At 40.5% G+C, this 13,950-nt stretch overlaps 1 protein-coding gene across 1 annotated transcript in view; it reads right to left on the reverse strand.

The window, feature by feature from the left end:
• Positions 1 to 8,077: 8,077 nt before the first annotated feature.
• Positions 8,078 to 13,950, reverse strand: part of LOC140485853 (zona pellucida-like domain-containing protein 1) — a 33,074-nt gene continuing 27,201 nt past the window's right edge. Inside the window, exons 10-11 of the mRNA XM_072584313.1 lie at positions 13,331 to 13,429; positions 8,078 to 8,268 (exon numbers count right to left, since the gene is read on the reverse strand). Of these exons, the coding sequence (XP_072440414.1) occupies positions 8,078 to 8,268; positions 13,331 to 13,429 (290 nt within the window). The remainder of the gene's footprint in view (positions 8,269 to 13,330; positions 13,430 to 13,950) is intronic.

Consider the following 13,950-nt stretch of genomic DNA (forward strand, 5'->3'; position numbering starts at 1 on the left):
CCGAGCTGGCGCCGGGTTGACCGAGCCGTCTCCGCTCTCCCCCCGCCCTGAGCAGCGCCGCCGCAAGGTCCCCAGGCGCCACTGCCAGTTCAGGGGAATCCCGGAGAAACCAGCCTTAACCAAGGCGGATTCGCCCGGGGTACCCGACGCTGATGCTCTTAGGTAGAACGTGATAGGCACACCACCCGAAGGCTAACTTTCAAATGAGCCATCAAACTGACTGGCAGTGCTCTTGGAAAGAGGACTGAAGAATAGCAAGCAGAAAGTCTGGGATATATGGGTCATTTTCAGTTTGACACACTATTGGAGACAAACAGAAATTGCTGCAGAAACTCAGAAAGTCTGACAGCGTCTGTCGAGAGAAATATAGTTAACGTTTGGAATGTGTTGTAGTGATACACAAATGGTTTTTCTCCCCACAAATGCTGCCAGACCCTGTTGGGTTTCTCCATCATTTGCTCCATTCATTTCAGATTTCCCAGCATTCATATTATTTTGCCATCATAGGATTATCAGAGACAGGTGTTGGGGCCTCAGTACATGTCATCTATATTAACAACTTGGATGAAGCGCTCCGATTATATTGTAAGATTTGCTGATGATACAAAGTTGAGAAGGAAAGCAAGCTGTGAAGGATACGAGGAGCCTGAAAAACAATAAATGTGATGTGGAGGTGCAGGGGTTGGACTGGTGTGGGCAAAGTTAGAAATCACACAATACCAAGTTATAGTCCAACAGTTTATTTGAAATCACAACCTTCAGAGCCCTACTCCTCCATCAGGTGAAGTGAGAGGGAAGCACACAGAACACAGAATTTATGGGCAGAGAGATCAGAAGGTCATACAAATGGTGTGAGTGGAGTATCAAATAATAAGTCTCTGCAGGTGACCAAGGGTGTTAGATGGTGTGAGTAAAGTGTCAATAACTGAATAACAACCGAAGCACCTGCAGAGACATATTCAACACTCCACTCGCACCAGTTGTATAATCTTTTGACCTTCCTGCCCCGATCTCTCTGCACATTAATTCTGTGTTCTGTGTGTTTCCCTGTCACTTCACATGATGAAGGGGGTCTGCTCCAAAAGCTTGTCACTTCAAATAAACCTGTTGGCCTATAAGCTGGTGTTGTGTGATCTTAAACAATAAATGAAGAGGGACTTTAGAATGCTGTAACACAGGGATATCTGGGTGTCCTTGTATATGAATTATTAAGTGTTAGCATCCAGGTATAGCAAGTAATTGGGAACAAGTAGGGAATATGGCTTTTATTGCAAGGGGACTGTGTGTAAAAGTAGAGGAGGTCTTACTGCGTCTGTGCAGGATAATAGTGAGATCAGATCAGAAGAGTCACTGGACCTGAAACTTTAGCTCTCCACTGATGGTGCTACACTTGCTCAGTTTCTGCAACAATTTCTGTTTTTGTTTCATAATTTGTAAATATGTTATCCTCATTTAAAGAAGAATACACATGCATTGGAAGCAGTTCAAAGAAGGGTCTTTGAGATTAGAAGAATGAGAAGTGATCCTGTTGAAACATTTAAGATTCTGAAATACTTGAAAGGGTAAATACTGAGAAGATATTCCTTAAACAGAGGAATCTGGATAAAGGAAGCAGTTTAAAAATAAGCAGTCTCCTTTTTAAGATGGACATGATGAGTAATTTCTTCTTTCAGAGGATTCTTACTCTTTAAAATGATCTTCCATCATATAGTGGAGGCTAGATCACTGACTACATTTCAGGACTGAGTTGGACAGATTTTTCATTGACAAGTGAGTTGTAGCATCTGTGGGAGAAAGCAGAGTTAACTAATGCTGCCAGACCTGTTGAATTTCACCAGCACTTTCTGTTTTTATCTTCCCCTTTAACTGCTGAGTTACTCCAAACATGGTTGTAGCATAGTGGATTCTAGGTGTACAGATTACATGATTAGTTGGAGTGGACAAACTCCTTCCATAGTCCCATGTCTAGGTGTTGCCTAATAGTTTGGTCTTACCCAGTTGACTACCCAGGCAATGGTCTGGATGTTTTGATGATGGGTAGGAGATGAGCCCTATCATACCTACTTCTTCAGTTAAGTCAGTTCCAGTTGAAGTTTCAAAGATAGGTAATCTTAATGATTTGGAATATTGTGTGCAATTCTGGTCTCTCTGCTATAGGAAGGATGTTGTGAAAGTTGAAAGGGTTCAGAAGAGATGTACAAGGATGTTGCCGGGGTTGGAGGGTTTGAGCTATAAGGAAAGGCTAAATAGGCTGGGGCGATTTTCCCTGGAGCATCAGAGGCTGAGGGGTGACCTTATAGACAATCATAAAATCTGTCAGCATGATAACAACTCTCTGACTCCTGGGCAGTTGGACAGTGTCTTTGTGAACACTACAGTGAACAGACTCTAAAAGGATAGTATCATGTCTCTCCTTGCAGTTGAGATAATAAATAATTGGAAGATAGTTAGCTATACTTAGACATCATTTGTCTATAAGCTGCTACTTCTGACCACTGAATGAAAGACTAAATAATTAGTATGTCAATCACTCTGTGTCTTCAGTAAAAAAAAACTGAGGGGAATTTGAATGAGAAGGTCAGGAGGATTCTAAGAAGCAAAAGGACTTTATCAAATTCTATGGATTCATGCTTTTGAACTATGTCCCCTAATTTATTCCTCCATTTATCCATAACATTCATTTGACTGTGTCTGTCTGTATATGTGTGTAAGAGGGTTTAAGAAGGGATAAAGTTTAAGTTAGAGAGTCAGAAGCTGATCATTCCATATTTTGTTTGCATGTAGTTAGAATTAATTTTTTGTAACAAATAATGTTTTTCTTTTTATTAATTTTAGAAACCTGGCTAGCATTTTCTGTTAATGTGAGTTTATCAGAAAGGAAAATTGGGGAGATTGAGTAATTTGATTAAATCTTTAACTTTAGTGACAATTCCAGAATTAGTGAGGCTTATGTATCAATGTGCTTTCCGAAATGCATCACCACAATATGTGATGGAAATAGGTAAGCTGTGACTCACCAGTTTGAGGATGGTATATTAAGTGAGATGAGGTTTTTTGAGTAGAACTATGTTAGTTACTTTGAACCTTTGTTGTCACCTTATGCCTGCTGTTTTAGGCTAATTTACGTATTGCGATGTCTAAGAAATCAACTCTTTCCTCATGTACTGTAGCTTTATGTTTATTGAGGGTTGGTAATTGTTAAGGTCATGACAAGTTCTTCTACTTCTTCTATGGGAGTTCATGTATCCATATATCAACACAAATAGAGAAAGTACGGTCGCTAATTGACTGTTGTTTAATGAATGAATTAATAAAAATAGAAAAAGGACCCCTTGGAAACCAAAAATGTTGTCCTCAACAATCAAAATGTAACACTTGAGAAATTCTCAAAGCCTTCAGAATAGAATATTTTGAACCCCTGAAGGCATGAGATGTTACAGAGGGGTTCCACCTGCCTTTTAGGTACACAGGAAATATGGAACTGTTATGAAGATGAGCAGGAACTGGCGCAGCCAATATTTATCTCTCAATCAACATGAAAAACAAGTTTTCTGTTTCACAATACTGATTGCCATGTCTCCTACTGAACAACAGTTACTATCCTTCATAGGTGCTGCATTTTGGGAAAGCAAATCTTAGTAGGGCTTAATTACTTAATGGTAAAGTCCTAGGGAGTGTTGCTGAACAAAGAGACCTTGGTTCATAGCTCCTTGAAAGCATAGTCACAGATAGATAGGATAGTGAAGAAGGCGTTTGGTATGCTTTCCTTTATTGGTCAGAGTATTGAGTACAGGAATTGGGAGGTCATGTTGCGGCTGTACAGGACATTGGTTAGGCCACTTTTGGAATATTGTGTACAATTCTGGTCTCTCTGCTGTAGGAAGAATGTTGTGAAATTTGAAAGGGTTCAGAAAAGATCTACAAGGATGTTGCCAGGGTTGGAGGATTTAACCTATAAGGAAAGGCTGATAGGCTAGAGCTGTTTTGCCAGGAGCATCAGAGGCTGAGGAGTGACCTTATAGGCGTTTATAAAATCATGAGGATAGGGTAAATAGACAAGGTCTTTTCCCTGAGGTGGGGGAGTCCAGAACTAGCGGGCATAGGTTTAGGGTGATAGGGGTAAGATATAAAAGAGACCGAAGGGGCAACTATTTCATGCAGAGGGTGGTATGTGTATGGAATGCGCTGCCAGAGGAAGTGGTGGAGGCTGGTACAATTGCAACATTTAAAAGACATTTGGATGGGTATATGAACATGAAGGGTTTGGGAGGATATGGGCTGGGTGCTGGCAGGTGGGACTAGATTGGGTTTGGAATGCTGATCAGCATGGACAAGTTGGCCTGAAGGATCTGTTTCCATGCTGTACCTCTATGACTCTCTGACAAGTAATTTGTAAGCTGTAAGGACGTTTGAGATATCTGATGATCATGACATCCACTTATAAATGCAAGTTGTATCAATACATACAAGATTGGTAATGTAAATACCAGAAACTGCAAGGACTGAAGGTTTGTGCAGGATAGGTTGGACCAAAGGGTCTGTTTCCATGCTATACATCTCTCTGACTCTAAGTAAGGGATCTGGATAGGAATATGAAAAGGAAGCGTTTAAGTGGGATATGGGCCAAGTGCTGGCAAATGAGACTAGATTAATTTATGACACCTGATCAGCATGAACAAGTTGGGCCGAAGGGTCTGTTTCCGTTTTGTACATCTCTATGACTTTAAATATTCGAGAAACCTAAATTGTATCAGCTTTGACCCAACACTTATTCATGACAATGGGACATGAGCTGAGATTTTCTGAAAATAATGAAATATTTCTTTAAGCAAGGAAATGTGAGTTATATCAAGTTATAGTTAAATAATCATACAGCATGGAAACAGACCCTCAGTCCACCTCGTCTACGCCAACCACGTTCCCAAACTAAACTACTGCCACTTGCCTGTATTTGGCCCATATCCCTATAAATCTTTCCCATTCATATACCTTTCCATATGCCTTTTTTAATGTTTTAACTGTACCTGCATCCACCTCTTCCTCTGGCAGTTCATTCCACACATGAACCACTTTTGATGTAAAAAAAGTTGTCCCTCATAGTTTTATTAAAACTTTGCTCCTCTCACCTTCAGAATATGCCCCCTAGTTTTAAACTCCCCCACCCAAGGGAAAATGCCTTTGCTATTCACCTTATCCCCTCATGATTCTATAAAAGGTCACTCCTCAATTTCCTATGCTCCAAGAAAGAAGTCCCAGCCTATTTTTATAACTCATAGTACATACCGACATTTTTACTTGACCAGATATTTTGTTCTGAATTTTAGAGTGGATATATTTTAGAATGCATAAAAATACTACAATGTAAATATCTAAATTGTGTTATATTTTTCTTTTTTTACCCAAACCTCCACACTACCGCCTAACTGTGGTAGTGCTTATATTTTCCCTAAATTGTGTTATATAAGAGTATGTTAGCATGCAGGTGTATGTTGATTCAGCATTGCTTTTGTGTCCTGTCTGAGGGCACAATTAAACAATGAATTGCACGATACCAGAACTGAATGACAGATATTGAAATGTTGCAAAAAATAATAAATTTAGAAGTGGAGATTGTTTACAAACTAATATGCCATTTGAAGGTAGCAATAGATTTCTAAAGGCACAAGATAGAGCTTTAATTCCTTCGTAACATACTTGGATTTCTGAAGTTGAAATGCAGCTCATAGAATCATTATTTGAAGAAGGGACGATAGTACTTAAGCATCACATAAATGGAATGTCAACTTCCATAGGAAAGTCTTCTAGGAGAAAGTGAGGACTGCAGATGCTGGAGATCAGAGCTGAAAATGTGTTGCTGGAAAAGCGCAGCAGGTCAGGCAGCATCCAAGGTGCAGGCGAATCGACATTTCAGGCATGAGCCCTTCTTCAGGAGGGCTCCTGAAGAAGGGCTCATGCCTGAAACGTCGATTCTCCTGCTCCTTGGATGCTGCCTGACCTGCTGCGCTTTTCCAGCAACACATTTTCAGTTCCATAGGAAAGTGTTTTGTATTGACCTTGGAAAGCATGACATTTTAAAGGCCTGTCAACATGTTTTCACCAAAACAATGTCATGTTAGCTAATCTGTTAGTTTTCAAAGGATAACTGACATGATAAGAATGGGAAATGTAGTTATTATTATTTTCTGGGATTTACAGAAAACTTCTGAGAGGGCCCTTAATTGGCAAATAATGGAGATATTAAACATTTATAGAAAAGACAAATCAATCACTGGGTAGATAATTAGTTGAAAACAGGAATCAGAGGATAACTTATATTGATGGAAGGAGATTAAAAGTGGAAAAAAGCAGGTTTAAGTCTCTGAACTAACTATATTTAATTAATTAATGACATGGTCATGCACAGAATTGCTAATGTGTGGATAAATGCAATGTTACCCATTTAGATCTAGGATTCAAGGATTTGGTATAACATACAGGGGCATCTACTAAAATTTATGGAGAACTTCAGAATCACTGTGACATTAAAAACCTTGATCAATTAAAATTTTGGATGGTATTGCTAGGGTAGTAGAATATAGGCTATGATATAACTATAGTTTGTGTATGACTTTTAGTTTGGGTCCCTATGTATGCCAAAGAATATGAAGCACTGAAAAGTAACAAAACAGTATCTAAAATGATCAATCTTAGGACTGTTAATGGGAAAGGCTTCAAGATTCGGGATTATTTGCATTGGAGATGTGTCTGTTTAGTGGGGAAAAGATTCAGCTTTTAAAATTGTGAGATGTTTACATTCTGTCCATTTGGATAAATTGCTTTAGATGAATAGGAGTGAGGGAACCAGGGCATTTATGTGGAGTATGTAACCAATGAGGTGAATAAAATGTTGGGAAAGATTTCTTTTTACAGAGCTGTTTGCTAGGGCTTTGATTATCTACCCAGTGATTGAGTTGTCCATTTTGCATCCATATGCTATAACAGGATCTCAACACAGACATGTTACCTCATATATGGATGTCTATTATGTTCATGGTGACATAGTTACATTCAGAGTTTGTGACTCAAACAAGCAGATTATGGTAAAAAGTCATTAATGTAATAGAAACATGAGCATCGATCTACAGTGCAATGTGACCTGTGCCACCAATGGGCCCTCAAAAGGTTATTTCCTTGCTTTCCCTCCCACTGAACCTCAGATAGCACAGCTGGGGTGGAGGAATGTTGCTTGATTGTCAAGTCTATTGTTCTTGGATGTTTGTTTGGGTGACCCTCGGCCATTTGTTCTGAGGCCCAGGGAATAAGAGCCAGGACCCTCCACCTTTATTCTGCCTGCCCCTTTCTTTAAATTCCATGGATAAGAGTTGCCATGCAGGGTCAAGATGGAGGGCCTGGCCACCTCTCCTGAGAGGAGACCTCTGAGGAGCTTGTGTGTGGTTCCTCTTTTGGACTCATGGCGCCACCCTGCCTTCGTGTGACAGCCACCAATCTGTCCATGTATATAACCAGACCACTGCATGCCTATGCAGTGTTACTGCAGTCCTGTAGGCTCTGGGTTATGATGACAATTGACAAAATCCTTGATTGCTTACACCTCTGGGTCCTCTCATGTCTACGAGCAGGTGCCTGGTTTCTGACAGTCGTTACAGCTGCCTGGCGTTTGTCTTCATTGGATGGTACAGTGGCTCAATGGTTAGCATTGGTGCCTCACATAGCCCAGGACCTGGGTTTGATTCCAAACTCTGGCAATGGTCTGTGTGGAGGTTGCATGTTCTTCTCATGTCTGTGTGGGTTTCCTCCAGGTCCTCTGGTTTCCTCCCACAGTCCAAAGATGTGCAAGTTAGATGGATCGGCCATGCTAAATTGCCCATAGTGTCCAGAGATTTGTGAATTAGGTGCATGACCACGGGAAATGCAGGGTTACAGGGATAGAGTAGGGGGATGTGGCTGGGTGGGATCTTCTTTGGAGGGTTGGTATGGACTTGTTGGGCTGAATGGCTTGTTTCCACACTGTGGGGATTCCACAACATTCTATGACATTGATTAGCGTAGGAGCTGTCACAGTGAGGTGCTCGCCCACTTATACTCTCAAATATTCTACATCTGATGTTGCTATTGAAGTGTCAATATCTGAGTTGGTGGGTGGTGCAGAAGGGAGCCTTGTTAATGTTTCCATTGAGTTCTTGGAACTCCCTTCCTCAGAAGCCAAGAAGATGCTTTCTGCCAAGGCAGTTTGTTTCTCCATTGAATCTATGGCCATCCCGCTGGTACCTGTTGGACACAAGAAAGAGAAGGCATAGTGGCCAATGGTTAGGAATGCAGCAAGGTTAATGTGAGAGCTGTAGTGGAATGAAGACTGGTACCTACTTGGTTGGTGGAACATGGATATTTCAGCATCCCTACTGAAATAGTTGGTCCTGATCTCCTCCTGTGAAAGACTGCATTCTCCCTTCAGTGGGTGAAAAGCCTAATGCTGGGTATCCCTTTAATCCATCATGACTCTTTCTGCCCTGTTATGGGCTGTTTTCTCCTGTAATGGGAGAACGGGAAGGTTGCATTGAAATGTCAGTGACTGGCACACCTGTTAATGCTGGTGCAACTGGTTGAAAGAAATGGACTTTTTCTGGTGAGTGAGTAGATGGTGCAGAGGCAATGTGGGCTTATTGCGTGATGAGGAGGGGCTTGGGATGTTTGGGGGAGGAGAGGGGTTAGTGGGGGGGGTGAGAGAATGTGAGGGGAAATGTTGCAGGCAATACTGAGAGTGGCAGAGCATGAGCCTTGGTGGGGGTTTGGGTGCAGTAGTTGAAAAGAGAAGAGTATGCACTTACCCTTGTAGAATAATTGATTTTCTTGCGTCACTGTTGGCCATTGCACTGCCACAATACATAAAGCAAAGACCCGGACAGCAACTTTAGACCAGGCTGCTGGGATCTGTTGGTGTGACTTTCTCTGCTGGTACTCAGGGAAAAGGATGGCCTTCCACTGAACCGCTCAGTCCACCAGCACCTGCTGTTGGAGAGTTGCGGTGTTGTTTTCCCCTCTGCAACATCTTTGGAATGACTGTCTGTTACTCAGTGGAGCTGCTTTGGTGTGCCAGTGCTCCTCTGTGTGCACCGTGGTCTTTGTAATATGTGGGCATGACACGTGGCATGTGACAAAACTGAGACTTAACAAATAAAATTAAATATTCAGCCAAAAGTCTTGTGTATCTCTCCACTTCACGTCATGTACTTGAAAGCCACTGAAGTGCATCATGAAATATAGTTACTGATGTTTAGCAGGAAATCCGGCATGCAATTCGTTCACATCAAGGTCTTGCAAATGGCAATGTTATGTAGTGAACAGATAAATCTATATATTTTTGTGATGTGGGGTGAGGACGTGGCATTTCTTCAATTCCCCTTCAAAATAATGGCCCGGAGACTGGGGATGTACGTCAGAACTCTGGAGAAGTCAAAGAACTGCATGGGAAGTTGAAACACATTCTCTAAGACTCTCCAAATAAAAAACCCTGGTTTAACAAATAAAACCAAGTGTCCTGGGTCACCACTGACCACTCCTCTAACACTGTCTTCCTCCTACATTACATCACATTATCTTCCTTCTCTTGGACCTAAGACCAAGAGGTAGCCAGTGTGGTAGCCAGTAGCACTGCAAACAGCTCATCAGTCTGCTTTGCCATTCAGTGGGATCATCATTGCTCTGAAAATCTTCAACTTGATATCCCTTACTGATTAAGAATCTGTTTGTCTCAGCCTTGAATATATTTAATGACCCAGTCCATGACTGCTCTCTGCAGTAAAAAATTCTACCAATTCACCACCATCCTTAAGAGGAGATTCCTCCTTGTCTCCGTCTTAAATGTTCAACTCCCTATTTCGTCATTTGGTCCTAGACCCTCCCACAAGCCAAAACAACTTTCTGCATTTACCATGTTAATTTCCCTCAGAATCTAACCTGACCCCTGACTCTCCGAGCCACTGTGAACATCTGACATACGCCCATCCCTAAAACACAACTCCACCCAACCCAATGTCTGATCTGGCGTCCCACCCCCAAACCAACCATCCACACTATCCCTTGGCTCTTAGCTCCACCTGCCCACATGACAGGAACTGGCTCAGCAGTCCCATATCACCCCACCTCTGCCTTTTCAGCCCCAGCCCTCACTAATCCCTCACACACTTATCTGTCATGTTACCATCCCACCCCATCAACACCCAGATGCCACCAAGATGGCACCCTATCTCTTCACATACTTGATGCTCTTCTAGCCCATCTAGCTGAGACTCTTCCAGCACACCACCTTTTCATCCACTTGGCACCCGAGCCCAACATCTATCTGGTACACTACCCTTTCGCCCATTGTCAAGATACTTTCTAACATAGTGGTCACCCCATCCACCTGGCACCTTCTATCTTTACCCAGCTGGTACTTCACAATTCATCAACCTGGCATTCCACTCCTCACCTAATTGGCACTCTACCTTGTCATGCTGGTGGCACTCTACATTGTTACCAACCTGACACCCTATGCTCTTACCTGCCTGAGACACTTCCCCATTTTGTCACTTTACTCTGTAATCCTCTGCCACCCGTCTCCCTCAGCCATCCACTACCCTACTCTCTACCACCTTACCCACTTGGCAAATTAATGAGAAAGAATTGATAAAACCCTTTATTTCGGGGAAGTGTGAACAAGACCATGAACAATTAGAATTAAACCAGAAATTAAGCTTTAAGGAACACTGATTCTACAACTGCAGACAAATAATTCAAATAGCAATGGAAGATGAAAAGGGAAGAGTTAGATTTAGATTAGATTTAGATTTTATTGTTATGTATACTCAAGTACAGAAGTACAGGAGTACAGTGAAAAGTGTATAATGTTGCCACACAAGGCGCCATCTTAGGTACCAAGTAACCTAGGTACAAAAAGCTTAGGTACAAAGCAGTAGGAGAAACAGAATTAAAAAGTTAAGCCTTACTTCATAGAAGGACCATTGATAGGGAGAATGACCATAAAGCCCATTCCCATATAAATGTATTCAGAGATTTGGTGATGTGTCTACCAAGGATTATGTTATCATCATAGGGATCCATTGTGGACAAACTAACTTGGGTTTTACCATTTTGGGGAAACCAATTTGGTATTATTGTTTGGTCTTTTTTTCCTTTCTTCTAATATCTACAAAGCATTTCCTTTTCTTATTTCTTTTATCTTCTCATATATTATCTGATTATTATGTTAGTCTTATTGTTGTCATTATATTTAATAAAATTGTTACTTGAACACATTAACTGGCTTTGTCACTCATTCCTTTTCTGTCCAGACCACAGATCTAAGCAAGACACCACAAGGACTCTGAACACACAGTGATGGCTGATAAGGCATTGATTGCATAATGAGGAAAAATGTGACAGGGTTAGATGGGTTTAAACCTTTTAGATAGCAGTTGCACTTCAGGGTGAGTAAGAATAAAAGATAAGTATTAGAGGAGTAAACATAAATGGATTCAGAAAGTTTAAGTGATACGATTCTCCAGGGAGAATTGATAGGAGAATGTAGCGAGATAGCTGTAAATAGTGCTGTTCTATTTTCAGTCAGATTGCCTTTTTCTTTTCCTCAAAGATTCATTTTTGTTTTTCGCTCTAAACATGTTCTCAAAAATCTGAATTTACCTCCACTTGAGTCGATGATCTTGGAAACAAAGAGGTGGGGATAGTCCAGGGTCTGCAACAGTAAATACCAGGAAAACAACTGTATCCCTTTACAGGCACAATGTTCAATTTCTTACTGCATTCAGTGTCCATATATCCTTTATGAAATCCATCAAGTTGGCTGTGTAATTTAATACCAGGTTTTTCCTGGTTACTGATTCAAAAACTGTTTCATATTGGCAAATTCATTCAGAATAATATGAATGCATCAACATTTTAGCTTCCACAGGCAAATTGCTGAACAAGAACTGAGTTGAAATGAATTTGTGTTTTTGTTATAGTAAATGGAAATTCACCCTCAAAGAGTTAAAAGCGCTGATTTTTTTTTGCCCCCTACCTACTAAATGTTCGCTATCTTTTCTTTCTTCTGAAGGTCATGAATCACGTTCGAGTAAGTTCCATGGAATACAGACAAAGGGGCTATTCTTCATGACTGAGGTGAGAAAGTGAATCCTGCTGACCTAATCACTCATGGACAATCAAGTGCTCTACTAACCTGACATCCACTCGAGAATAGCAATCAACTGTTGGTTGTCTTGCTGATTTTACTCTGCCGAGACCTGGGTCACCACTAGTGTCAACTCTGCCAGTCCAAATTAACATCTAGGTTGAGCTCAGCTAAAACAGCTAGACTAGAGTTTAATCCTGGGACCTTCCATGTTCATTTGATTCAATACCAAACTGAACTGTATACACATTAAGCCATCAGATAGCTTCAATTTTATTTTTCATTCTGTGCCAATACAATGTCATCTAAATTGTATGGAAATCATACTTGTACAAATTTACACTTTTACACATCTACCTCAAAACATTACTCTGTATCTGCCTTCGTTTTCCAAGATTTGGAGATGCCAGTGTTGGACTGGGGTGTACAAAGTTACAAATCACACAACACCAGGTTATAGTCCAATAGGTTTAATTGGAAGCACTAGCTTTCGGAGCACTGCTCCTGATGAAGATGCAGCAAACCGAAAGCTAGTGCTTCCAATTAAACCTGTTGGTCTATAACCTGGCGTTGTGTGATTTGTAACTTCCTTTTCCAAGGTATCCCAAAAAGTAAAAAAAAAGTAACAATAGGCAGAGGCACGGCTGTAGCTAAGAAATAGTAATGTCGAAAAGCAGTAATTTTAGCAACTTGATTAAATAATCATATATAAATGAAATATTTAAATCACGGGATTATTTAAAAGTAATTCTGAGCCAATATTTTGGTACATTTAACGATATACCTTTTCGTGACGTGAATTTAATAACTCCACACAGAGAGGCTCTATTCACTTTAGCTACTACATGCAACTGCTCTCATCTTCCATATAACAAACACAAAATCCCTGCATAGATGCAATTAAAACAAATGCAAACGCAAGAACTTTTCATTGCAAGTGACATTTAAAAAATCTGTGTTGCCGTACACCTCAAAATATGCCCTGTATTCATCGGCAAGATTGAATAAGGCTCAGCATAACTATTTTAGCAAGCAATATTGAAAGCCTGAAAGTTGTACAAAATCTTTAATTAATGGTAATTGATTATTTTTGTTTTCTCTTTGTAGGTTTTCCAACCTAGGTTAAGATGCTTTTCTTCTGAAAATTTCGGTAGACTAGTATACCTCCTGCAATCAAGGCAAGACAGATGACAGCAATGATACCCAATCCAATGCCCAGTCCAGTACATACACCTAAAGCTTCTTGAGTAGCTAAGGTTGATTCTAGAGGGAAAAAAAATGAACGTTAAACAATGTGTAAGAAATATGATGGTCTACTTGCTTGTCATACTCAAACAGTGAGTTAACAGCAACTTAATGATCTAGTAATGAACATTGAATCAAAACTTGATTAGGACGTTAGAGAATCACAGAATTTCTACAATGCAGAAGGAAGCTATTTGGCCCATTGTGTTAGCACTGGCTTTCCAAATGAGTAATTAAGTTAATGTCATTTTCCTGCCTTCCCCTACGTAACTCTGCACATTCTTCCTATTCAAAAAGCAGTCTTCTTTTGAATGTTTCGAATGTTATTAGAATCATTACCAGTAGTATATTGCCATCAAAGTACACCAAAGGATGGAGAAAAAAAATAAGGCAGAATTTACCATCCAGTGATATCAGAACATGTGTGCAGATATCAAATGAGGTCAAGATTGGACTCAACTGTGATGCCTAATAATTTGAGTATTTGGCCAACATGTATTATCTGGAACATACATATATGTAATGGACATTCAAATGAA

Source organism: Chiloscyllium punctatum, chromosome 15, assembly GCF_047496795.1.
Source record: "Chiloscyllium punctatum isolate Juve2018m chromosome 15, sChiPun1.3, whole genome shotgun sequence".
In the NCBI taxonomy this organism is placed as follows: Eukaryota; Metazoa; Chordata; class Chondrichthyes; order Orectolobiformes; family Hemiscylliidae; genus Chiloscyllium; species Chiloscyllium punctatum.